At 49.2% G+C, this 26,923-nt stretch overlaps 1 protein-coding gene across 1 annotated transcript in view; it reads right to left on the reverse strand.

Annotated features, from left to right (window-relative positions):
* The window catches only part of ERCC3 (ERCC excision repair 3, TFIIH core complex helicase subunit), a 1,003,216-nt gene that overhangs the window by 659,426 nt on the left and 316,867 nt on the right, over window positions 1-26,923 (reverse strand). Inside the window, exons 6-7 of the mRNA XM_069616794.1 lie at window positions 26,625-26,789; window positions 12,525-12,729 (exon numbers count right to left, since the gene is read on the reverse strand). Coding sequence (XP_069472895.1) covers window positions 12,525-12,729; window positions 26,625-26,789 — 370 coding nt within the window. The remainder of the gene's footprint in view (window positions 1-12,524; window positions 12,730-26,624; window positions 26,790-26,923) is intronic.

Genomic DNA, 26,923 nt, shown 5'->3' on the forward strand with positions numbered 1-26,923 from the left:
TTGGTGGCGAGGGTGGGGGCTAGGCAACACCAGCCCAGACCGAAACTGGGGCGGATGAGGCAAGGTTTACTAGAGGATATGGCCAACACGCAGACATTAAGGGAGGCTGTCAATTCCTTTTTTGAATTGAATGAGGGATCGGTGGAGGATGTGGGGATACAGTGGGAGGCATTCAAGGTCACCATGAGTGGAGTGTGCATGTTGCAGGCGGTTGGGGTTGGGCGAGCACTGAATGATTCCATACAAGGCCTGGTGGGAGAAATCCAACAACTGGAGGCGAGTCTCGCAAAAGGGCGATAGGTGGGGGACCTACTGGCGGGGAAGCTGGACACTCACCGGGAGGCCATGGACTCCCTGGCACGGATTGATCGGAACCAATACACTGAGCGGGTAAATGGGGAAAGGGACAAGGCGGACCGACTCGTGTCCTGGGTAATCAACCGGGAACACCCAGGGAGGCACAATCATCCAGATACGGGACTCGTCAGGGAGAATGGTGTCAACACAGCAAGAGATAAATTAGGCGTTCCAGGGATCCTATAGACGATTATACACAACGGAAGGCACCTCCTCGGAACAGGATGCTTCTGATCTGCTCGATCTAGTGAAAATGCCCAGGCTGGAAGGGGAAGCTAGGGAGGGCGTGGAGTCACCCATAAAAGAAGGGGAGACACTAGGGGCGATAAAGGCGATGTAATCTAATAAGGCTCCGGGGAGCGACAAACTCCCTGTGGAGTTTTATACATCATTTGCGGAGACCTTGGTTCCCCAGTTGAAGAAGGTCTATGACGATGCATTTCAAAAGGGGTCACTACTGGAGTCAATAATGGAGGCAGTGATCATGGTGCTACAAAAAAAAAAAAAAAAAAGATAAGGACACGATGCAGTGTGCTTCGTATAGGCACATCTGCCTATTGAATGTGGACACGAAAATTTTGGGGAAGGTGCTGGCGTGCAGGGTGGCGAGAGTGGCCCCCAATCTGGTACACTCGGACCAGTATGGGTTTATGGGAGGACGGGATACTGGTATGTATCTGCAGACATCATGTGATGGACCAGGTCAAGGATTTGCCGAGGGAAATGGCCTTGGCAGCACTGGACACGATCAAGGCCTTTAACTCACTCTAATGGCCATGGTGGTTTAAAGGTACTGGCAGCCTGCGGCTTTGGGGAAGGGATCTTGAAATGGCTGCATCTGCTGTATAATGGCCCTACAGGAGGATGGGTATCACTGGTGTGGACACTGGAACGGGGAACACGACAGGGCTGGCCGGTATGCCCGATCATATTCGCCCTGGCACTGGAACCATTGGTGAGGTATTTTAGGACATATATTCCAGAAACAGGGATCTGTGCGCGGGGGATTTACAATATCTCGCTTTACGTGGACGGTGTGCTGTTGTACGTGCTGGTGATTCTGGAAGTCTTAGACAATTTTCATACGCTGTTGGGATTTCAAGTGAACAAAGAAAAGTCACTGCTATTTCCGTCGCAGGGCTCAGGGCACAGAGGGAAGACCCCCCTCCAGACTGAGGGGCTCCTTTGGGAGCGGGAATCCTTCACATACCTGGGAATTAGGATCTTCCGCGATGTAGAAGAGACATTTGTACACAATACGGGGGTGGGAGGGAGGCACTTTCGCGCATAGGGGATGACGTACAGCTCTGGAAGAAGTTACCCCTCTCACTAAGGGGGACAGTGGTACTTTGTAAAATGGTGGTCCTCCTGAGACTCCTGTACTTCTTCACAAATATCCCGTATGTCAACAAGAGAATCTTCTTTAAAATGTTGGACAAGACAGGGGGGGGGGAACTGCTGTGGAAAACAGGGCGTACCCGGGTGGCATTACACACGTTGCGGTGTAACCAGGAGGAAAGAGGGCTTAATGTGCCAGACTTTGAACTTTATTTTTATGCAGCACAATTACAGGCAGTAGCTTACTGGCCCGCAGGCCAGGGAGGAAAGACAGTGAGGCTGCTAGGCAGAATACCGAAAGAAAGGCAAGGTATGGAACTGCTGGGGGGGGGGGCAGATCGGAGATAAAGGGGACACAAACATCTTCACGGTGGTACAGATGGTATGGAGCGAACTACTAGGTAAATTGGGGATAAAAGGACTGTATAGCAGGGACTTCCCAACTGGGTTCGACCCCACCATACGGACGACGTTCCTCCAGTGTTGCGAATATTTAGTATCTTCTGAAGGAATGCGCCCGACAGAGCATGAGACAACACCAGGCTCCGCGCTGCTTCCATCCATCTACACTAAACTGCCATTAGGCCTACAACCCCCACACAACCAAGCCAGAGCCAGCCCCACACGACTGATTCAATTTCCACACCTTTGCATTCCGTGATGAGGAAGTGACCCCCAGGTCCCAACACTAATCAAGTGTCCACAAAGAATCCAAGCATGTGCAGCTATATTTCTTTCCAGCATAAAAATATATCCCATGCAACACAAGGTACAGGGAGGAATAAATGAAAGATCAAAACCCCGGGTGGAGACCTTGAGTGCAGGAACTGTGGTATCAATGATGCCCTGAATGTGTGGGTCAGCTCGACTGTATTTTATCCTCACTTTCTCCCCGGCACCATTTCCCATGCCGTCCCACGTGCCTGCCACAATGAGTTAATATTCAGCCTTAGCATGTCTGGTGTAGATGGGAACAATGTATTAATGTGCGACCCAACCTTCACCACGAGGATGAGCCCAGCTGACCCACGTGGATCAAGATCGATGGGAACAAACTAACCAATTATGGCATGGCATCCCCTATAAAGCAGGATCATGTGTAGGGTGCCTCCAGTCAGTGGCACTCAATTGTACAGTGTGATGCGTTATGGGGTTTTAAGCCCCTGTTTGTAACTGTACGAGTCAGAGTGCTCTCGAGCAGCAGAGTCCTTTGCTGATATTTGTATTCTGTATAAATAAACCTTGTTATCCTTGCAACGCTCTCTCCTGTCCTATTTACCTAGCAGGTTGTCTATTCTGGAGCGTGCATAAAAAAGAACTTGCCTTCACAGGTCAGAAAGACTTCAAGGAACGTGCAATTTCAACGGACCCAATTTTATTACCTACACAAAGCGTACTCAACACCCAAAAAGATGCATGTAATAACCCGAACTATGCCCCATATTTGCACGAGATGTGGGGGGACCACGCTGGATTCTGGCACATGATTTGGGAATGCCATGTTATCACTAAATATTGGAGGGGGGTGATTGAGCGACTGTTAACTACCGAAAATGACGTTAAAAGGTTTAACAACCTTTTCGGTACTTAAGACCTATTCTGGAGGTGGCGCATTCTTCCACTTTCGGAATCCATGTGGCGGTTGCTAGGATGGGTTGGAAACCAACCTAGCAACCGCCACATGCGTTATCTGGCTTTTTGGAAGGGTATTCTTGTGGCACTCCTCCAGTTTAATATGTGCCTAAAATATTGCAAATATGCGGTACCCTTTTGGTGGCGTTAGACTGGAGGAGTGCCACAAGAAGCCTTGTTTGGTGTAAATGAGCGTGTTCATTTACACCCGTGTGTTGTATATGAACATTTTCATGTACACCAAATCAAGCAGCTTCAATGTTGCAGTATGCCGCACGGGTGTATATGAACACTCATTTACACCAAAGCGAGCAGCTCCAACGTTGCATCCTGCAATGTTGAAGCTGCTCGCTTTGCTGTAAACGAAAACGTTCATATACACCACATGGGTGTATATGAACACTTTCCTATACACCAAAGTAAGCAGCTTCAGCATCCTGCAATGTTGAAGCTGCTCACTTTGTCCTTCGTGTTCATACACACCTGTGTTCTCGGCAGCATTTTTGTAAAATAACGAATATGTTATTTTACAAAAATGCTGCCAAGATTGGATTGCGCCAGTTACAACCAAAAACAGGCGCAATCCACATAGTGCACTGTCGTGCTCTACGAGGATGCCCAGGCCCACTTGACAGTACTAGTGGAGCCTGGGCGTCCTCTTTGGCGCACTGCTCCAAGTTCAGAATAGAGGTCTGAATACTCTGCTTGGAAGTAGATACAAATGCACATATGAGGTGTTTATGGCGACTTTTTGCCAGGGTCAAAGAGGTGCAAAGCAAGTAAGAAAATTGCGAGACTTTTGTTGATACTGGCCAAACGATGAATAGCAATGGCCTGGAAGGGGTTCCTAGTCATTGCATCGATTGCCAAACTATTGAATGCCATACCACTGAAAAAAAGCATCACATTTTATTTTTTGATTTTTTACTGGGGTGTTCCCCCACAATCCTCCCTTTTTTAACCTTTTAAACCCATTATAATCAAATGAAACCCTTTATCATTTAAAAAAAAATGCATTCGATGCTTTTTTTTCCTGATGCATTTTTTCCAATGATATGGCATTCGACGGTTTGGCAGTCGATGCAATGACCAGATACCCCTGAAAGGGGCCAACAGGCCCATCATTAAGGAAATGGTTGCAAGATGTACGTAAATAGGGCATGGCAGAGGTTGCTTATCTTATCAGTGACCCAGAGGGGGAGAACACAGTGGTAATGGACTGGGGACAGGTACTAAACGAACTGGCGTCCATCAAGGACCTAAAACCCCTGTGAATGGTCTCGAGACAAGCAATGTGAGGATAAAGGGAGAAACTGATGTGACGGTGATCAACTGCCAGTGGAGGCGACAGGAATGGGTGATGTGGGGGACAAGGCTGTGATACAATGGCACCCTGAATGGGAGGAGGGGGGGGAGGGTATAATGTGACAAGCTGTTAAGTCGTTGAAGAAATTCAATAAAGAAATTCTTTTTTTTTTTTTAAAAGGGTGTTGGTGGAAACCCGTAAAGGAATTTCCCCTTCCATAGTACAGAGAATGAGTCTCCCAGGGAGTGTTTTTCTGGATACCTGGAAGCGAACTGATCGCATTTTGTGTTCTCGCGAGTTGCGAACAGATCTATGCTGGGCTTTCCGCACCTGCGGAATAGTCTGTTGAGATCTTTGTCGTTGATCTCCCACCCGAGCGATTGTAGAAATTGCTGGCTGAATGAACTTGTCTGCTAAGATGTTGTACTTGCCGGGGAGATGCTCCACTCATGTGAATTTGTGATGAAGTGCCCAATTCCACAGTAGTTGTGCTTCCTGCGAGAGAATGCTGGACTTGGTCCCCCCTTGTTTGTTTAGTGCATCGACGTGCTGTTGTTCGTCTGCACTGTCACCATCTGCCCAGTCAGAACTGGAAGGAAGGACTTTAGAGCCCACCGAATGGCCCAGAGTTCCAGCACATTTATGTGTAGGCAAGATTCTGTTGCTGACCATATCCTGCTGGCCTGGAGGTTGCCTAGATGAGCTCCCCATCCCGAGAGCGATGTGTCCATCCTCAGTAACAGGGTGGACGTGGGAGATTGAAAAGGGAGACCTTGGAGAAGATTGGGGCAACTGGCCCACCTTGTGAAAACCTGGAGTGAGAAGAACAATGTCTTCCCATGACTTGCTGTGTTGAGGACAATGGTTGTCCCGCTCCTCTTGAAGCGATCGCATCTTTAGCCTGCAGTTTGATATGAGGAAGATACAAGAGGACATCATGTTCAAAAGGGACTTGCATTGCCTGACAGTTTGTCCTGTCCCTGAAACGTGCGATGAGATTTGGCATTGGCGTTCTTCTGTCTGACAAGGGACCGTACCCTGAGGACTCGAGTGTCGGTCTGCACCTAGAAAAATCACTGTCTGCGCAGGCAGAGGCGAGGACTTGCTCTCGTTGATTGAGAAACGTAGGTCCTGCAAAACAGTTGTATTTTCACACTGCTGCGAATGCAGAGTTTAAGGAGGTTCCCTTCACTAACCAATCGTCCAGGTAAGGGAAGACCTGGATTCCTGAGCACCTGAGATGAGCGGCTACCAGGGCTAGGCATTTCGTGAACACTCTTGGTGCAGATTTTAACACGAAGGGTAGCAACTTGAACTGGAAATGTTGGTTGCTGACTGTGAATCAGAGGCATTTCCTGTGTGTTGGACGGATGGGAATGCGAAAATTTGCATCCTACCAGTCCAGAGTGGCGAGGAAATCGTCCTTTTTGAGCAAAGGTAGAACCAATTGTAGGGAAGTAATTTTGAACTTTAGTTGGCGAACACATTTTTTGAGGGTCCACAGATCTAGGATCGGGCGCCACTGGCTGTTTTTCTTTGACACTAGGAAGTGGGAGTAGAAACCCTTTCCCTGTTGAGGAGGGAGTACCCTCTCTATGGAGGTCTTTCATAGTAGTTTGGTGGCTTCTACCTTTAACTGTTGCAGCCGCATAAAGTTTTTCTTTGGTGATGAGCGGGGTGGTGGTTTCTGTACACATTATATGGTATGTTCCCCTTTTATCACTTGAAGTACCAATTTGTCCGACGTTATGGTGTTCCAATGGTCGAAGTGTCTTGAGACGCGTCCTCCTACCGGGGTTATATGTGGGAGGAGCGTTAGGTAATGCTTAATTCTTCTTGGCCTGGCTCCTGCCTTGTCCCAAGCCTCTCTTGCCGCATTGATTTCTGTTGTAACCTTGTTGGTACATGGCCCCGACTGGTAGGAATTTGAGGAAGACATCGGCCATGAAAAGATTTGTATTTGAAACTGTTGCTTCCGAAGGAACGAAAATGAATTACAGTCCTTGTCTTTGTCATTTAAAGAGCTATTCACTCTAGCTGTGTCCTTGTCGGCCTGAATGCCCTTAGCTGGATAGGTCTTGACCATCGAAACTGGTGGCTTTCATCCAGGCTTGGCGTCTAAGTACTTTTCTGTGTGCCATCTGCCTGAAACCGCAGTGAGGGGTGTCCACTGAGGTGTCTATCATGTGGTCTTCGACTGCTTCGCCATCTGCAATAGCAGCCTTGGGCTCCCGTTGGAATTCTTCTGGGAGATGCTTTGTCAGTTTAGACATGCAGAGCCATAGCTATCTGTCAAACCTAACCATCATGGCCATAGTGTTGCTGGCCCTTAACCGTTAGCGATGCAGCTGTCGAGACCTTGCAGCCTATTGCTTCTAGCTTATGTCCCTCCTTATCTGGTGGAGCAGTGAGGGGGGGGAAGCCGGGTTTTACAGTCTTTTCCTTGCTGCTACGGTAATGATGGAGTCCGGTTTTGGATGGCTTCTGAGACAAAGGGCCGAGTCTGGGTCTCTGTACTTTTTCTCCGGTCTAGCTACTAGTGTGGTGAGGATCTTTACACTTGCATCCCAGATGGTTTCCGAATAGGAATTGTAGTGATGGTGCCGTGCCTCTTGTCCTTGTGTTCATAGAGAACCAAACGCTTTTTCTTCAGTAGCGACCCGTATCTTGAAAATGTCTGCTGACTTTGCCATGACTGTGTGAAAAGACACCACATCATCTGGGGGTGATGAGCCCCCCGGTGAGTCCTGTTTCTTTTGTTTCTCGAGGGTCACCGACTCCCAGTCGTCTGGGTCTGTGTCTGGCGAGTCCTGTGGCAGCTCACCCTCCTCAGGTTCATCTTCCTGCCTGTCGAAGTCAGAGAACTCCCTAAAGGGGTCATCAGGCTCCTCGTATTCTTCTTCAAAGTGAACGGGTGATTCTGGGGTCAATATCGAAATTCTGGGAGCCTCACGATGCGTTAGCGCCCTTGGTGGCTGTCCCTTGAAGTGGACTTAGGAGGTGGTGACAAGCGGTGAGGCGTGCGGTCCCTAGGGGACCTGCTCCAATCGCGGTGCACATGTGATGTGCTTTGCGGTTGTCTGCCTGCTTTGAGCGACTGGGTGGATTGTCTTGCCCTTTCCTTCTGGTGAATTATACACAATTCTGCACATTGGTTGTAAGAACGCCGGGTTGAAAGGGTCTGCAGCATCCTCCGTTGAAGGTTGCCAGTGAAGGCCATTTTCCTTGGGCTGAACTGGCAAAGGTCCCTCCCTCTCTGAGAATTCCTCCTGTAAGATATCTCAGAGCTCATTCATTTCAGTGATTGGCGAGAGAGAGAGACAGCGCCTTCTAGTCCTTCCAATCGCGCATGGGCGCTTAAGGCTTCTGGTTGAGGAAAAAGCTTGAGGACCTTCGCAGGCGTCCCTTGCATAGATTATGGTGCTAACCCATGTCCTTGGCCTGTCAACGGCTCTTCCGTTGATGACAGTGGTTGCTTGGTGGACGATTAATTGGGCATCGACTAGCATACCATCGATGGGCTTTCCGTCGACGACCTACCTGGCAACGAGTGCTTCGTCAACAGGCTCTCTGTGGACGACTTTGCTCTTGATAAGTGCTTCGTCGACGAGGATGTCTTCTTCGGTGATGAGTGCTTGCTTGAAGGTTCCTTCTTGGACGAATGATTTGGTGACGAATCCTTCAACGACAGTGATGACTTTGGCGACGAGGAAGCCGGTTTGGTTGTAGACGAGGGTGAAATTCTAGTAGACAGTGAGGTTAGCTTAGCCATGGACGGTGTCTCCATGGACGACAGCTTCGCCGACGAATGAGAAGAAAAAGATAAGTCTTTACCTTTTTGTAGATCTGCCTTCACCATTCCCTCCTGAGTTCTGAAAGGCTCATTAGAGGACTTTCCACTCCTCTTCTTGTCCTTAGCTGGTGGGGAGTGTGCTCTGTCCACTGAAGAAGCTCTCCTTTTAGGAGGTTGCTTCTTAGTGTGCCAGGAGGAGGTTGATGGCGCAGTCTTGCAGGATTCCTCATCTGAGGACATTTGTCTGCTCTCCAGGTGTAACAGCAGTCGTCTATGCCTGTCCTCCAGGGTTTTCTTGGTGAACGTTTGGCATATACTGCATGACTGAATAATATAAGGTAAAGGCAGTAAATGCAGAGTTTGTGTGGGTCCCTGATAAAGATGAGCTTCTTGCCACACTTGGAGCAGACCCTGAAGAGAGAAGTCTTCTCTTTGACAGTTTGGCCTTGCTCAGCCATGAGGAGAAGTGAGTGACCCAAACACACAACGTTTCTGGGTGTGGAGAGAAGAATTACAGGCTTCTGAGAATAAAGCTACGCAGCCCTACTAAGAAGAAGTAGCTTAATATGTTTGGAAAAGATAGGAATAAACTATGAAAAATGTGAAAAAGCTCGGAGGGCTGGGAGGATTCCCCCGTGTACTGTAAAACACAGTGAAAAATCTGAAGATGGCTGACTGGGGTGTAGCCTAAACCCTGCCAACCCATTGGTTGAGACCTAAAAGGACCAAAAGGAGGTGGAGGGGCTAAACAAATCCTATAGGGCCCTAGGAGTGTAGCTTTCTTTCCTTTCCAAAGGGAAAGTTTTGCTATAATATTTTTAGTTATTTAATTTACGGGGTAACCGACAGGGAATATTCAAGCATGTGAATCTATGAAAGATCCAATGATGGGAGAAATGTGAGATGCAAACTCCTACTGGAGTGGCATGGGAGGGGTTGGGCAAACGGGTTAGCTCTGGGGGAACCGGAGCGAACAAATTACTCCTGTTCTGTTGGAAGAATTATTCTTTATTATTTTATTTAAAGAATATAATTAAAATATAATTATTTTATTGTCAATCTTTTATGGCCTCTTTGAAAATTGGAAGAAGAAGACTGTCCTTGTGAGGGGCTCCATGACAAAGACTGGCCACCCTGATTGTATACGGAAGAGCGTTGCGTGCCTGTCCATGAAAACCTCCTGGAGTTTGAGGAACCCCGTTGGACGTAGGGATTGTTGGACAATTGGCTGAGGGACTTCAGAGTATCATACTCTTCCTTCGCACTTTCGGGGGCATCTTTGACAGCCTTACCAAATGGGGAATTAGGCTCCAAAGGCATTTTAAGCAGGGTGGCCTGTGTTTCCAATTTAAAACCAGACTGTCGCAGCCAGGCCTGGCCCTCTGCAATGATGCGACCCGCATTGTCTGCTCCGTCGAGGTTTTTTTTTTAAGAATGCAGTTAGATAGCTACTTGCCTTCTGAGATGGTAGCTGAGACTTTAGGAGTACTATAACTGCCTCAACTTGGTGCTCCAACTCATCCTACTTGTGACAGCCACAACTAGCTAGGAGGGTAGCGTTATTCACAATTCTTGCTTAATAGGCCGTTTAGGATGCGACTTTCCTCCCGAAAGTGTAGATTTTCTTACTTTCTTTATCTGGCAGGGCTTCACCCAATGCCAGAAGAGTTCCTGCCCTCTTCCTAGTAGTGGTGACGACAAGTGAGTCAGGTTTGAGCTGACCTCTGATGTACAGGGGGTCTTGTAGGCGCTGGCCTAAATATTTTCTCAATACAAGGGTTAACCGCCCTTGTGAGGTTTAGCGTAAGGAAGGAAGGCTGTATACGCCTTTGGATGGATTGTAACAGTGGAATGAACTGAGTGGCAGATCTCTTGTTGCCAGGAATGTCCTCCACAAAGTCGTTGTCCCCTTGGGCCTCCTGGGTGTCAATATTGAAGTGTTGGGCAGCCTTTTGCAGCAGCTGGTTGTATTGCAGTTGATTATCAACTGGGGAGTCTGCCACAGGCTGATCTTGGTGGTCAGGCAACTGGATGACAGATGTCATCATAGTACTGATCTTGGCTGTATTGGTCTCCATGAGAGCCAGGGTCCTGAGACCCTGAGGGATCGATAGCATACATGTCCTGAGAGGGGTCCCGATAGAGGGAGGCTGGTGTGCCCTGGGCAGAAGTGCTGGGTTGTGGGGTGTCGAGATGTGGTTTTTTGGCAGGGGGTTGATATTTAGCAGCCCCTGCCTGAGAGGCGTCCCTAAGGGACATAAGTTCTTCAGGGTGTCTGTCCATGAAGTCAACAAAGCAGGACATCCTCTTCATAATTCTATTGAATTGTTCAGGGGTCCACTCAGTGGAGGTTGTGAAACCTGAGGGGGTACAAATGATTTGGGAGGGTGCCTGGTCTTTGTGTTGCATAGCCCCTGTGAGGGTATCTGCAGGGAAGGAGGAACCAGGATCCTAAGAACCAGTGGTGTGAAGAGGCAAAGGTGTCGAGGATTTTGCTATTTTATGGAGCTTTGTTTTTTAAAAGGGTAGCAGGGACATGTTTTTAAATAAGTTATTTAGGGGACGCTGATGCACCTTTCGGCGCCTGTTTTTCGGCACGCAAAAGGAGGGCCTTTTTATGCTCTGTGTCCAAACCAGCCTTCGAGGCTAGTTTCGGAGGCCTGTCATGCAGCGTAAGCGATGGCCCAGAGGACAGGGAAGATTTAGAGGCTTTCTCTGCAGACACAGAGGGGGCTTCGACGGTCGACGATTTCATGACGGTAGGCCGTGGGTTGTGGGCTTGGCGTCTTTGGAAATGTGTGTGCTAGGGCCGCCGGGTGTAGTCTCCATCACAGAGCCGCAGGCCTGCTTGTTTGAATCGGGGGCCCACACAAGGGGTCCTGATGAACCTCGGTTGCCTTTGGAGTCACTAAGGACACAGATACTGCCCTCACTGGATTCCCCAGTCACATCGATGGAGGCTTCGGCCCGCGTGGAATGGACGGGCCAGTGCTTAGTGCAGTGTTCTTTGTGGGTTTTAGGGTGGAAAAGTTTGCAGGACTTGCAATGCTTTTCTGGGTGGTCCCTGGGAAGACAATAGTTGCACACTTAGCGCCTATCCTTCCACAGGAACTTCCTATGGCAGGAAGGGCACAATTTAAAAGGGGTATTTTCCATAATAAATGCAAAAGGCAGTTTGGCGACAAAAGGGAAAAAGGGGTGGCAGAATAGGCATTCTCCAAATGGATGCAGCTATATGAAACCTCCCCTGATTCTCCCTACAGTATTTGTATTTTTTATTGTTTTATATAGCGTCTTAATCCAACGCGCTTTACAGTTAACAAGTAACACATAAAACATGAAACACATAAAACAGTAAGGGCTGAGGTCCGAAGAGGCCTCTGAAGGTAGTGTCTGGTCACTGAGTCAGTCAGGCGTCGTCAATGATGGAGCCATCCGCCGAGGGCTGTCGAGCAGTAGATGTTTCAGCGGCAATAGGCGGACGGTAAAGGACAGAGAAGGCTACCAATAAACTTTAGATAATAAAAGGCATCAGCCTGAAAGGTACTCTGCAACTTACGACAGACTACGATGATGGAAAGAAACAATCTGAGGGACCTCGACGCATGAAAGACAATGGGTACAGTACAAGTCACACTAGGGCTAGCATTACTCACACGCCCCGTCAAGAGAAATTTTTGCGTTCCAGAGTTCCCATCAACTACGCATAGTGTGATGGGTTGTTGTGGCCCATTGTATGTTTTTCAATCTTTTTATTGTAATGAAAGATAGTTTAGAAAATGAAGCCCTCATCACAGAGATCAGTGTACCATCTGCAGCCACAAACAAATCTGAACAGGACCAACTCAGCCCTCCATCTTTCCTAGGTAGATATATTGGGTATCATTAAATTGGGTAATAGTAACACCAAATTTTAACACGCAAACGATATCTATCGGGCATAAAGCGCTACATAATGGTGATTTTATTAATATTATTTTGTAATGTGTTCTGCTATAAGGTTTGGTGATGTTTGCAATATGACAAACTAAATGATAATAAACAAGGTAAAGAAAAAACGATTGGCCAGATTGAAGAATTTAAAAAGCTGTGACATACCACATGGGAGTACGATAACGCCAGACCTTGCACGCCCATTCCCAAACATCTTGCGCAAGCTCTTCTCCTGATAGGGCCGCAGGACTGCAGTTGGCTTAAGGTCAATGTTAATATCCGGATTTACAGAATCATTCCTGAAATCATACTCTGCCAGCAGGGGGTAATCCAGCTGGATACAACGCTTCTGAAGCTCCTCAATGTGCTCCTAAAACAAACAGAAAAGGAAGTTAGAAGCGTCGGTAAAAACAGAAAATGAGCTTGCATTTTATCCTTCCTCCTATCTGTGTAAATTCCAAACTCAGTCATAGAGCATTCAAAGTTAAACCCATCCATCCTAACAGAAAATCAGCCTTCCCTTCTTATTAGCAAGCATCAAGAACACCAAACAGCACAGATGGTCTTATTCTGGATCTTCACAAGTCGAACCACATCACCAGGCTCTTGCTTCCCTGCATGCTACTTGTCACGAAAGAACAAAGTTGAAGGCACTCTTTATTATTTATTGAGCCTACCGATCTATCCATAGTGATAAAGGCTCCTGCATTTGGGCAGGGGACACTCACAGGCATGCCACACAAGTTCTTGATTGGCCCCTCGGGGGACCCTACAAGCCCCAGCACAAAAGAAGTGAAGACAACAAATCCAATTAGGAAGGTGGGAGCCTTAAGCTCTCCTTGCTAGACCCAAATGCATAGCGTTGAGGAGGAAGCTTTCCCGTTTAAGAAAGCAACGTTGCAACGCCTCAGTCACCAGCAAGAAAGGAAACGCTGTTTTTCCTTTGGCAACGACGCTAAAACACAAGTCCTCTCAGGAATCATACTTGCAAACACCAAGAAAGACCTTCTGACACTAAGTTGCACGGGTACAGAGGAAAGTAACGCACGAGAAAGAAAGCAAATGCCGTTCTCCCATTCCAGTGAACATTGCGGGACATACACAATTGCAATTTCCCTGTGACAAAGTTACAAATGTATCAGACGGATGCCTGACTTTGCGGTCACTTGCTGGGAATGCAGAGGAAAACCGACTGAAGAAGGCAGTGATTGGAGGTCATCAAAGGGGGGGGGGAATATGCATTCAGGCCACTCAATATTGGAAATGGTGCTTCCAAACGTTCTCCCCTCCACTACTGGAGGAAGGCAGAGCCTCCAGCGATCAACCTGTGGCTTGACAAAGTCTAGAATGTTCTGGCAGTGGGGAAACTTGGCTAGTATAGAGGACTCCCCGATGTCACTCATGACTGTCTGGAGGCCCTTCTTGACTTGCATTCAAAACGACTAGAACGCCCTCTCCTGCCCAGTGAGATTGCGGGTGCTGAAACTAGTTGATCTACCTTGACTGCATAACTCTACAATACACTGTATATGCTGTCTACAAAAATGTTCGATTTCGTCTCCATTTGGTATACTCCTGAAGGGAGAGGGAAAGGGCAGGGGGGCTGTGCTCAATGATGACCTTAATATACTCAACACCGGATGACTCCAGAGTGTGTTAGGATTTAAAAACCAATAAAATCTTGCTTAAAAAAAAATAAATAATGAAAATGGTGGCAGTGTTTAATATAAACTTAGATTAACCTCTTTCACCCCCCATGACCGGCAGAACATTACCCAATCAGCCCCGCCCATCTGGTACCTTCCTTCACCATCACGGTCTTGTGGCCAAAGCTGGATTTGACTTTTATGGACTTCATTCATTCACGGTGTGTCACTCTTTCTCAACTCTCATGCTGGACTTCCTTGCATCTTGTACTCATGGTGGCCCTGAATCATGCTGTTCCCATCTTCATCTTGTATCCTGGCTTGCAACATTATGTGTTACTACTGACTTCTGCAATTGTATTCGCTCTCCACTCTTGCTTCTCCACTCTTTTTGACTGCTTACTCTCTTTTCTCTCCTCCTTTCCCTTCTCCCTTTTCCCATCTCCTCCCCTTACTTTCTTCTATGCACTTACTCTATCAGAATTGTCCCTGGACCTAATATGATAGCAACCTCGTCTGTTTCCTCCACCCTCCCATTACTGTTTTTTTCCTCCCCACCATCCCTCCAGCACCATCTGAAATGTCGTCAGGCCTAGTATGATAGTCGCTTGTTTTGTTCCTCCACTCCCTTTCTGCACCCCTCTCCCTCGCCTTTTGTTTTTCTCTGGCTCTACCAGAAATGTCGTCAGGCCTAGTATGGTAGTCGCCTGTCTGTTTCCATTTCCTTCCCACTCTCCCCCTCCCTTCCTTATCTATGTCTCAGCTCTTGCACTATCTGAAATGTCGTCAGGCCGAGTACGATAGTTAATTTCACATCCTTACTGTTCCTGGCCTGTAAGAATGTGGTTGTATTTTCCCTTGTTCCCTGCCTTGAAGCGCTTTGAAACACATTGTGTATAGGCGCTATATAAATAAACGATCATATCATATATCAATCACACAGCAGCACAGTCGACATAAACCAGGTGCAGCCAATGTCCCTAAGCCTTACCTAGATGAGACGAGCCAAGGTTTAGAAGCCAACCTCTCCAGTCAGCCAGTGAAATCTGTCAGGAGGTGAGCAGCAGACCATGCAAGACCCTTTTCCCAGAGGCCCCACAAGAGAAGAGCCTGATGTCGGAGACCAGGAAGGAGGCAACACTGGTGTGTGGTAAAGAGGGATAAGTGGAGAGTAAAGGGAGGGAGACATTCTTGGAGAGAGGCTTGGTATTAGAGGAGAGAAATAGCAGCAATGTGGAACAAGCAAGAGAATCTGGTTTAAGAGCGACAGGTGGCGAGATTGCTTGGGAGCAAAGAAAGAAAGAATGGTATCATATTGGAGCAGAAAGGGAGGGGGCACCACCTGGGAAGAGAGGGGAAAGATATTACACAGTGACTGTGGGGGATATATTGACCTGGAGTGAAAATAGGGAAACGCTGTTATAGTAAGGAAGGAGGGAGTGAGTGTTGGGATGCATGATCAGATTCCAGCCCCTCCCAAACAATTTAGAATGCGGAAAATATCTTAATACGTGGGAAATGTAAATCAGCGTTAAGTGTAGGCATCATGAAGCAGGAAAATATCTTAATACGTGGGAAATGTAAATCAGCGTTAAGTGTAGGCATCATGAAGCAAGACACAAACAGAGTTCCAACAAAATATATGTCAGGATGGTGTTAAGGCCTAAACTTGCTCTATGCTAAGGTGGGATTTCCCCAGCTAAAGAAACTAAGGACAGTCTGAGTCACTATGTTCAACTTGAAGATCTGTCTGTGTCCAAAACCTATACTTGCCCTCACAAATGAAGCTAAAGAATGTGTAGGGATGTCAGCAACAAACAAAATAGTGTTCCAAAAATAGTTCTGAGCTTCGTCCAGCTCTAGGCTTACTTTTCTGCTCCCCTTCCCCAAGTTCAAAGCAGTTCCAAGAAGCCTCAGTGTTTCCCTCCCCAAGTTGAAAACGCAGTTCCAAAAAGGCCTCAGGTTTCTCTTCCCCAAGGCTACAACACAGTTACAAAATGGCCTTGGGGTTCTTTTCTTAAGGCGACAACACAGTTTACAATGTCCGAGTTTCTGTTCCCCAAGACGTCCGTTCTTCCAGCTTGCCAATGCACAATTAGCTCCGGTCTCTTAAGTCTCACAACCAGTTCCAGGTCACCTTTGTAATCCTTCAGGTTCTTTTGATACAGATTGCTATCTTTACCATTCACTTCAGCAATCTTAGCCACAAGTGAAGACTGTTTATCTTGGCTTTTCCAGACAGGGTATCCTCGGTCTAGGCACAGGTGTCGGACCAATTAGTCCGCCCATTACAGGCCACGCAACCGATACCCCTAAGTTTCCTTGCTCACACAGGTTTCTCTTTCACCACACCTGTGCTTTAGTTTGCACTCTCTGAATTCACCTTGCCAGTCTTTGGCTTTGCCACAGTGTGTTCTTTCACAAAACTTATTCTGCGGTGCTTGATTTCTTCCACCAACTTGCTTTCACAAACTTCATAAGTGTTCACTTTCTTTCCACTTTATTCATAACTTATCATTCTTTGCCTTTAAATGTTCATTACATTACAGGTGTTTCACACTTGTCCTCATTTTGTTCATGGACTTCTTAAAGCTTTCTTCAGTTTGGTATTCAATAATACTTGTAAAGCATTCATTTAATTTGGAGTTCAATGATACAGAGAGAATAGGCTCCGAGGGGAGTAGGTGTGAGGATACACTCAGGTTTCTCACAGCGGGTACAGGAGGGAGGAAGGAGCGGGGAATCTTGTGAGAAGAGTTGAATGGCACGGAGCACACTTATTGTAGCGACTAACAGACTTAAGGAAAACTAAAAACAAGCTTTATGGAGTGCGAGATAAGATACACTGCATTCTAACAGCACACATAGTATGAATCAATGTTGTATTCAAGGGTAGGCCTGAATCATTGTAGGCCATGCTGGAAATGCAGAACAACAAGGCTTCGTGCTTGAATATTTCATCCCCACCCCCAGGCAAGGTAGGGAACACGTACACACATACACACACATGCATCATATTAGAACCTTGCGAAATTAGGTATGAATGTGAGCGGTCAAATATGTGCAGGGCTGCAGACGGTTGTGAAGGACAAACCCATGGGAGCCAGGCCAGAGGTCTTGAGCTGCCAAAACCCTAGTGAGATTTAGGACACCAGCGCCCCCCAGGATAATGGTCATCCTATTTGAACTACCAGATGCCCATGAGTAAAACTCCCAAATTCTTCACAACTCCGACCGATTAGTGGGACATGGAGGAAACCCAGGCTTGCCCCTCGGGAGGGGAAGCTGAGAAGGGGGTGGGAGGGACCGAGGACAACAAGGCCTGTGATTTGTACTAGGGAGAGCTAAGGGTGATGCAAACTCTTATAAGATTGTGGCGGGGAGGCATGATGGCGGCGCCTGTGTGTCTAGGATGGGAAAAGAGTTAATTTATTCGCAAGGATCAGACCGACTTTGAAGTTATCCACTGAGCTCATGTTGACGGCAAGGTACACATCACGTGATTAGGACTCAGGGCAGTGCAGTGTTTTAAGAAACCTAACCAATAATTTTACACTAACCTAAGTTGGAGGCATTGTCACCCACGTGTGAAAAAGTTTGAGTCAGAAGACGTGGCCAATGAATTGAGGGTCCATGCGTTATCAGCAGTATGTATTGTGAGAAACTGAGGGTATCCTTACACCTACTCCCATTGTATCCTCTAGTCAGGTGTCCTGGAAAAGCCCATCACTTTTGGAACCTGACCCTGGGGGTGGAGAAGCGAGGGAGGATCACCTGGGTGGAGGGTACTTGGGGATTGGGAAGATGATATCTGCAGGTGAGACATGTTATCCCTCTTTTCCTTGTGAGAGCCAACCTCAACCTCCCCTGCCCATGCCTTTATAGGCTATTGTAAACCATTTCACCTCATTCATACCATTATAATACTGGGACGAGGAAGAGGCGACTAAGAGTAGTGCACACTAACATGTAATTTCACCACTCACTCCAGTTCTGACACGAAGAAGAAGCCTGAAGACTAGTTTAAGGGTCAGGAATGTTCCGAGTAGTACTCCAATAACTATGGTCAGGCTATTGTACCGTAGGGCTCACAACTGCAACCTGTCAAATGGTTGCAGGTGTATAACAGGAGGAGAGGCCAGAAGGAAACAGATCAGCAGGCGAGAAGCTGGGCCGAGCGTTGTAGGCCTGAAGGAGAAATCCTGTGGAATACAAGGTGGCAGAGGAAGGTCATGTCAGGAAATCAGCATGCCGGCAAGAACCCGAAAGAAACTGACGCCGGGGCCTCTAGAGGCTGTGTGAGGGTCACAGTTTTGGAAGCCTCACTGGTCGATGCATGCAGCTGGGCCAAGGAAGAAACCCGATAGCTGAAAGTCACTGGCATCAAGCGGAGCTGGCAGCAATCCACAGAGGAGCGAACTGCAAGTGCGGCTCGCTAGTCACCAAGAACGTGTATACAGAGGAGGGCAAGAGAAGACAGCCGCCCAGAGGAGACACCAGGGACCGGTCAGTGAAAGGAACAAGTTACTTACCTGTAACTGTTGTTCTCCAGCATGGGTCTGGCATGGATTCACATGCTCGTGAATATTCCCCGTCGTCAGGCTGGGCATCCTCGGTAAAGAAAAAACCAGTATCAGTTTCGTTTCTGATCTGTCTTTCGTAGTAATAACCAATCACTGGTCTCTGCGTCATACTGACCACAGCCAATGACTGCCCTCTACCTAAGCCCCGCCTCTGGCAGCCATCTTCAGATTTGGAAGCACGTGAAGTGGCAGTATGACCAAGTGAAGAGCCGCAGAGGGGTAGGCGGGAGGGTTCGCATGTGAATCCATGCCAGACCCATGCTGGGGAACAACAGTTACAGGTAAGTAACTTGTTCCTTCTCCAGCATGGGGTCTGGCATGGATTCACATGCTCATGAATAAAGAATACATAGCAGTACACACATGCACAACCACGGGAGGTGGCAAAGGCTCAACATTAAGCATTACATCAAACTCAACATTAAGCACCTTAACTCCTCACCAGGTTCACCTCAGGCGAACAGGTTGCGCAGCACTGCTTGGCCGACCCTGGACTCCTCCCTGGAACCCCGATCGACGCAGTAGAATTTCGTGAAGGTGTGCGTCGACCTCCACGTAGCAGCCCTGCATATGTCCAGCAGGGGCACACCAGAAAGGAACGCCGTGGTAGCTGCGATCGCTCTGGTGGAATGGGCTCTCGGACGGCCAGGCAGCGGTCGGTTTGCCAACCGATGACAGTACATGATACAGCCGGAGAGCCATCTGGAAATGGAAGCCTTCGAGAGAGCCTTCCCCTGATTGACAGGTCCAAAATTCACAAAGAGTTGTGACGTCTTCCGAAAACACTTCGTGCGGTCCACGTAGAACTTCAGCGCTCTAGCCACATCCAGCGAGTGCAAAGTCCTCTCAGCCGGCGACGAAGGCTACGGGAAGAACACAGGCAACACCAAGGGTTCGTTGAGGTGGAAGTCCGACGGCACCTTGGGCATGAAGGAGGGGTGCGTCCTGAGCACTACCCTCGTTTCGTGAAAAGTCAAGTACGGGGCCTTGCAGGAAAGGGCCTGGATCTCTCCCACTCGTCGTGCGGAGGTGATGGCCACAAGAAATGCTGTTTTCCACGACAGAAACTTCAACGGGGCCGAGTGCAGAGGCTCGAACGGAGGTCCCATGAGCTTGGTCAGCACCACGTTGAGCTCCCACGCCGGGGCCAGAGCCTTCACCGGCGGGAACGATCTGAACAGTCCCTTCATGAATTCTTTCACCAGACGATGAGACCACAAGGACGTCCGCCCCGTGGTTCTGGTGTATCGGGAGATCGCAGCAAGATGAATCTTGATGGACGCGTGTGCCAGTCCAGCTTTGGCCAGCGTCAGCAGGTACGGCAGTACTTGGGGAGCCGTAATCCGTAGAGGGTTAATCTTCTGTGCGTGGCACCAGACAGAGAACCTCTTCCATTTGTGTCCGTAGCATTTAAGAGTCGAGGACGCCCTGGCCTTTGCAAGAACCTCTCTGCAGTCGGCCGGTATGTCGTATCCTCCAAACTCTAGCGCTGCAGGAGCCAGGCCTGCAAGTTCAGCGACTTCGGGTCGTGGTGGAGGATGGCGCCTCCTTCCCTGGAGAGTAGATCCGCGTCCACCGGCAGCTTGATTGACAAGTCCAGAAGGTCCGGGAACCATATCTGCCTCGGCCACGCAGGTGCGACGAGAATCATCCTGCACCGTGACCTCTTGAGCTGGTTGACGAGCCGGATTAGCAGTGACAATGGAGGGAACGCGTAGAGGAACAGGCCCTCCCAGGGGAACGAGAAACCATCGCCCATGCTACTCGCCTGGGGAAACCTGCTGGCGAACCTCCGGCACTTGGAGTTCGTCGCTGTCGCGAACAGGTCGATCTGGGGTGTGCCCCACCGTCGGAAGAGGCGATCCACTAGATCCTGCCGTAGTTCCCACTCGTGGCACGAGCGCAGCTCCCTGCTGAGTGAGTCGGCGATGGTGTTTTTTATCCCTGCCAGATGAAACGGCACCAGAAATATCCTTTGGGCGACGGCCCAATGCCACAGGTCCTGCGCCTCCTTGGACAGTGCTGGGGACCTGGTTCCGCCCTGTTTCCTGATGTAAAACATGGTGGTGGTGTTGTCGGTGAAGATCCTCACCACCTTGCCCTTGAGGGACGGAAGGAAGGACCTGAGGGCCCAAAACACTGCACGGAGCTCCAGGACGTTGATATGTAGGGATTTCTCCGTCGGGAGCCAAAGGCCTCTTGCGTGCAGATTTTCGGTGTGCGCTCCCCACCCTTCCAGGGAGGCATCCGTGGTCACTGTCTCCTGGTGGGCTGGGGTCTGGAAATCCATGCCCGCCGTCAGATGCGCGCGGGTGCCCCACCACCGGATCGCTCGTCGGAAACTCTCGAGTGTGATCTTTCCTCGAAGCTGCCCGTCGTTTGGATCCAGCGCGCGTCCAGGAACTCCTGCAACGGGCGCATCTGGAGCCTGCACATGGGAATGAGGTAGTTGCAGGAAGACATCATTCCGAGGAGGGACTTGATGGACCTCACCTTGGCCGCGTCGGCCACCAACATCCGCTGTACCTTGCCCAGGATGGTCCTGGTCCTCTCCTCCGACGGGGAGGCCAGAAGGGACACTGTCGAGCCTGGCTCCCAGAAACAGTGCGTCTTGCGCGGGTACCAGGTGGGATTTGGCGTCCGTGAGAAGTTGGACGGTCCTTGCCGTGTGCTCCACGGCGAGCTCCCTCGTCTTGGCTCGGATGAGCCAGTCGTCCAGGTAGGGGTAGACGTGGATCCCCTCGCGGTGCAGCTGCGCCGCCACCGGTGCAAGGCACTTGGTGAATACCCTGGGTGCCGACTGTAGTCTGAAGGGGAGGGCTTTGAACTGGTAGTGACGCCCTTGGACCACAAACCTGAGGAATTCTCGGTGCCCCTTTAGGATGGGAATAAGGAAGTAGGCATCCTCCAAATTCAACGACGACAGGAAGTCTCCTTCCTCCAGCTGACCCAGGACGTGCTGGAGGGTGACCATCCGGAACTTCTGCGCCTTGATGAATTGTTCAGACGTCGCAGGTCTAGCATGGGGCGCCATCCTCCCGTCTTCTTCTTCACGAGGAAGTATCTCGAGTAAACTCCGGAGCCCCGAAGCCTCTTTGGGACGAGTTCGATGGCGCCCTTCCTGAGCATCGCCTTTACCTCCAGGAGAAGCTGAGGGACGTGAAGCTCTTTCCTGGCCACGGGGAGGACGCGCGGGCACCTTCTTCGAAACTCGAGCGCGTGGCCCCGGGCCAAGGCGTCCAGCACCCAACGGTCGGTGGAGATGGACTCCCACACGCCGACGAAGCTCGCCAGCCGGCCTCCCACCGGTGTGCTTCGGTGGGGGCCCGACCCCACGGCCGGTTCAATCCTGTTTCGACGAGACTTTGCCGCCTTGACCTCCTTGGCGACGACGGCGGGGTCCGCCAGACTTGCCTCGTCCCCTGTAGGCCTCCTGAGACGACGAGTGGGCCGCTTGACGGTAGGTGGAGAAACCGCCGCCGGAACCTTTGGAGGCGCCCTTGCCTCCGCTGCTCCGAAAGGGCGGCCGTCGTCGTTGCAGAACCCCAAGGGCCCGGGCCGTCTTCGTGTCCGCTTTAATGGCCTGAAGGGAATCGTCCACTGTTTTCCCAAACAGGTTGTTCCCATCGAACGGCATGTCCAGGACTCTGGTCTGTACGTCTTGACGGAAGTCCGTAGCCTTGAGCCATCCACGCCGCCTAAGGCACACGCCGTTGCCCAATTGGCGAAATCCCGTGTCGGCGATGTCCGTCGCAATAGTGATGGCGTGGTCCGACGCCACCTCACCTTCCTGTAGGATCTCCAGGGCCTCAGCCCTCTTGTCGTCCGGTAGGAAGTCCAGCAGGGGAGCCAGTTTGTACCATAGCTCCCTGTCATAGCGGGCCACGATAGCCAAGGCGTTGGCCGCCTTAATCGTCGTCGCTGCAGACGAGATGACCCTGCGTCCCATAGTGTCCAATTTCTTTCCCTCGCCGTCCGGCGGGGGAAGTCGATGTGGAGGCCGCACCCCCCCCCCCGCTTTCTTCCTGGCCGCCGCGGAGACGACGGAGTCCGGGGTAGGCTGCGCCCGGAGGCACAGGGGGGCCGCGTCCGGGACCCGGTACTTCTTCTCGTACCGGTCTCTTCTAGCTGGCGTCGTGGAAGGGTTCTTGAGGAGGGCGAGGCCCTCATCCCAAATGTCGTCCAGTAGAGGCACCGCGAGGACAGTCTTCCTCTTGGCCTCGCGCCGCTGATAAAGGAATCCTTCCTTTTTCTTCTCTTCAGGGCAGAGTTGGAAAAGCTCGGACGCCCTGGCGATCATGGAGTGGAACGATCCAATCTCGTCGGGCGGAGAAGCCCTGGTGGGAGGTGACGACGGCAGATCCTCGTCGTAGACCTCGTCGTCCGTACCCGTCGCCGCCGTGTCAGTCCCCGTATCGTCCCCTCGGTTGGACGGGGAGGAGGGCTGGACGGGGCGCGACAGCTGAAAAGGAGGTGGCTTTTCTTACTTAGGACTGTATTTTGAACACTCCTGGCTTTTGGACACTAGATTCAGTGCTATGGACTTCCTTTCTGGATATTTCACCTTGTATTGCTTTCTCTGGTTCCTGGACCCTTGCGAGACTGGAGACTGGTTCCTGGATATCTGCCCCCTCACCCTCTATTCCTTAATATTGCGCCCTCGTGCCCCCCGGTTAGGTTGTCCTCCATTGCATCATTCTTGTCCTGCATGTCTAACATATCAGAGACGCTTACTTTACTGGGGAGGGATTAGGTTCTTCGTTTCCTTCTTTGTTGGTAAACAACTGTTCATTTTTTTCTTTTCAGCTCTGGAGAATGCCCAGCAGACCTTCCTTTCCCTTAATTGGTTGGCCAGCAGAGTATCTTGTGCTTCTTTGGCTCTCCCATTGCTCACCTGGGACACCTTGCACGACAAGGGGTTCCGGAAGACTACCTTGGTCCAAGAGACTGTAAAGATGGGTGGAGGAATGAGACAGTGGGCCTCATTACGAGTTTGGAGGTAGCCATGCCCTTGCGGCCTCCAAACTCGGGTCTGGGGTCCCTGAATGGGGAAATACCGGGGCATTCCGACTTTGGTGGGCCCAGTATTTCCCCATTCAGGGAACCCGGAAAATCCCCATTCCCATTTGAGCCCCCATACGGCTAAATGGGAATGGGGAACATGCTAACAACGGGCCCGTTAATGACGGGCCCGTTGTTAGCATGCTTGTCCCCTCGTGGGACCCGCAAAGGATGTCTGGTAAATCCAGACATCCAGAGCGGCTCCCGCGAGGGGACCTCGTAATAGGGCGGTACAGTGTTAATGGCGCCGGCGCTGTTAACCCCTTACCACCCTCCTCGTAATGAGGCCCAGTGTCATTACGATGGGAAGCAGCTAGGGCAGGGAAGGGCCATAGAGAATTGTGATATGAGAAGCGGGAGGAGGGAGAGAGTAGGGTCATGCTTCTTCACTAGACCCCACCAGGGCTCCCAGCCATTTCGCAAGCACTGACCTTGTGCCCAGCAGCAAGCTCCCACCACACTACCAGAACCATATGGAAGGAACCTAGGAGGCAGCGAACAAGAACATCCCAGGAAACCCCATTTGCCTGGGATGTATAGGTCTCTAGGTCTCTAGCCTGAGAAACTCTCCAGTCCAAGAAGATGGCCAGAGAACCAGATCCTTCCACAGGGAGCCCCAAAAGGGAAAATACACCCTCCTTCAAGGGAAAATACTTTGTAGAGACATTTTTTATTTTATTTTTACAAGAGAAGAACTTTTGATTTGCCCTTTCAACCAGACTTTGGCCATTTTGTAACTTTGGAGCACTATTTTTGGAGAACCATTTTGGATCAAGAGGGGGAGCCACTGTCAATTTTTGATTACAGACCTCAGTAACTCCTCCATAACATTAGACCCAAGCACTTGGAGCTATCCTCCTGACCCTTTATTTTAGGATCACAGCTATCATCCTGAAACCATATGTGTTGAGTTTTGCCACCATCCTGATGCCGTTCCATTCTAGAGAGTACCAACCAAAAGGGTAAAAATAAAAAGAAATAAAACAAAAAATGGAATGATTCTTTGTGTCATTGGTCTTTGTTCTTGGAGCACAGTGTGCCTCTTTACAAGGGTGCTGGTATTCTGGCGGTATTAAATGGCATGATACCAGCAACCGTGAACACCTTTACCGCCCCTTGGTCTGACGGAATTACAGGCAGACTACAAGTGGCGCTAAGGGCGGTAAATCTCCCATTTCATGGAGTCAACTAGTACTCCATGGGAGTAGGGGGATTTGCCGGTATTACCGGAACCAGTAGTACTGGTGCCGGTAATACCGGCTATTTGTGCTAGTGGGGTGACGGAATTGCCTCCAGTGCTTGGCTGCAGGTTATTCCGCCACACCACCGGCAAACTTGGAGTTTGCTGGTGTGGTAATGTGCTGCTAAACAGAATTACTGGCACATTATTACGGCACTGGCAAACGCCAAACGAGGCCCAGTGGCAGGCAATCGTTTTACTGGCATGAAAACCAGCCTCACTCAGAAATTCAAGAATTACAGTCTTGCCCCCTCTGACTTTCCTCACCGACTATCTCCATATTTCTAATCACTTATATGTATGGTGTGGGGATGAGGATATTTCTCTTGTAATATCTTCAGCTCAATTTAAGGGTTTCCAAGCATGATTGCAGCATTGAATCTTACCTATGAACATGCCATGCAAATGTTTTTATCACTTACACATTAGGGGATCCTTTTGAGGACTGCCATGCCTTGGCACACTGGCGTTCTAAAGTTCCTCTATGGGAAAAACAAAGCATTTGGTAATGTGCATTTTTGGTTGCCATTGCCTTTTAGCGCAAAGTTTGAGTACCGCAAATACGCCTCCTTCCAGAAGCTACTTTTTTCAGCGATTTCAGACAGGGCATGTGGGCAAGCCCAAACCTTTCCCCGTCAGTGCATAAAAGCATCTCTCTCCAAGTAGATCATCACCCCATAATGAGGTTACTCTGAATTATGCATTCCCCATTATGGCCTGTCCATATCCAGAGCTTAAATTAACCCCCACTGCATGTTTGCAACCACAGACGGTCTTCAAATGGCTTATCAAGTGTGCTTCTTTCTGCATGATGATGTTGTGTATAAACTCTTGGACTGCTGTTGGATTGCCTTAAGCTACAAAGCAACTAGGAGTTGTGAGATTTAAATTTAACAGACATTGAGTTCAAAAGCATTTGGAGGTCACATTCGTTTTTTGGATTTTGACAGATTTAAACATTTTGGGGAACTAATTCTGGGATGCAAAACTTTACCTCACACTTGCACGCAACTGCCATACTGATGGCGTGCACACATTTTGTCCATGTCAGCTATAATTTTCCTGTATTCATCCAATTTGCGGAATATCCTGAACATCAGGTAGTATTGTTTTGTTGGTCTTCTTGCACGTGTCCTGCTGGAAGTATGACCCATATTACAGTGTCATATTTTACTCAGCTGTTGAGTTTGGATTTTACTGCTTGAGGTCGTCACCAGTTCCCTAGTTATATCCTCCATACATTTGCACTGGTCTTATTAGTCAGGATCTCTCCCCAATCCAAAATGTGTGAGGGGGATGTTAAGGGTTGTCTCCACGTGTGGTGAATTCCGCAACATGTGATACCACAGGACATCTTTTAAATTCCTTGGCACAGTCCACCGGAGTCTTGAAGCGATGCTTCTCCCGTCACAAGACTGTTAAGAACTGGCTTTATCATAGAAACCTAATAGCTGTTCATGTATAGAAGCCTTCACTGCTATTTTAATGAGCACCAAACAACCCATTAAGCTGTCCTTTAGACATGTTCTAAACAAATAAACAAAGGACGCTCCATTTCCATGTGTTGCCTCTAGCTTGGTATATCATCGAAGCACAGCTTAAAAAAACAATACAAAGCATTTGTTTCTTTTCTGCACCTATAGTCATAGGTTCTGTCGCCAAAAGGCCTGCATAACAAGGTGGCTAGGATGATAAACAAATAAACCCAAGATGTTGCCAGCTAGACTCTTTTTACCTGTTTGATTTCAAAAGAGACCGTCTGAGTCTCCTCATCCTCTTCTTCATCTTTGTCCATTTGTTCATAAAACTCAAACAGGTCGGCAGGCACATCTTGCTTGCCCTGAGCATCAGCTCCTTGTGATGCTGTGGCTGCTCCAGAACCATCAACAGTCTTTGCAATCTACAACAAACAGATTCATCAAAGTAACTGGCTAAGGTTTTCAATCTTGTGAAAAAGTACTTCTGTGAATATTTATAGTAGATTTAGAAAACATTTATACAAATCAGTAAATAAGTGCATTTCCATTCCAATCT

Source organism: Ambystoma mexicanum, chromosome 9 (genome assembly GCF_040938575.1).
Source record: "Ambystoma mexicanum isolate Mex_15411 chromosome 9, UKY_AmexF1_1, whole genome shotgun sequence".
In the NCBI taxonomy this organism is placed as follows: domain Eukaryota; kingdom Metazoa; phylum Chordata; class Amphibia; order Caudata; family Ambystomatidae; genus Ambystoma; species Ambystoma mexicanum.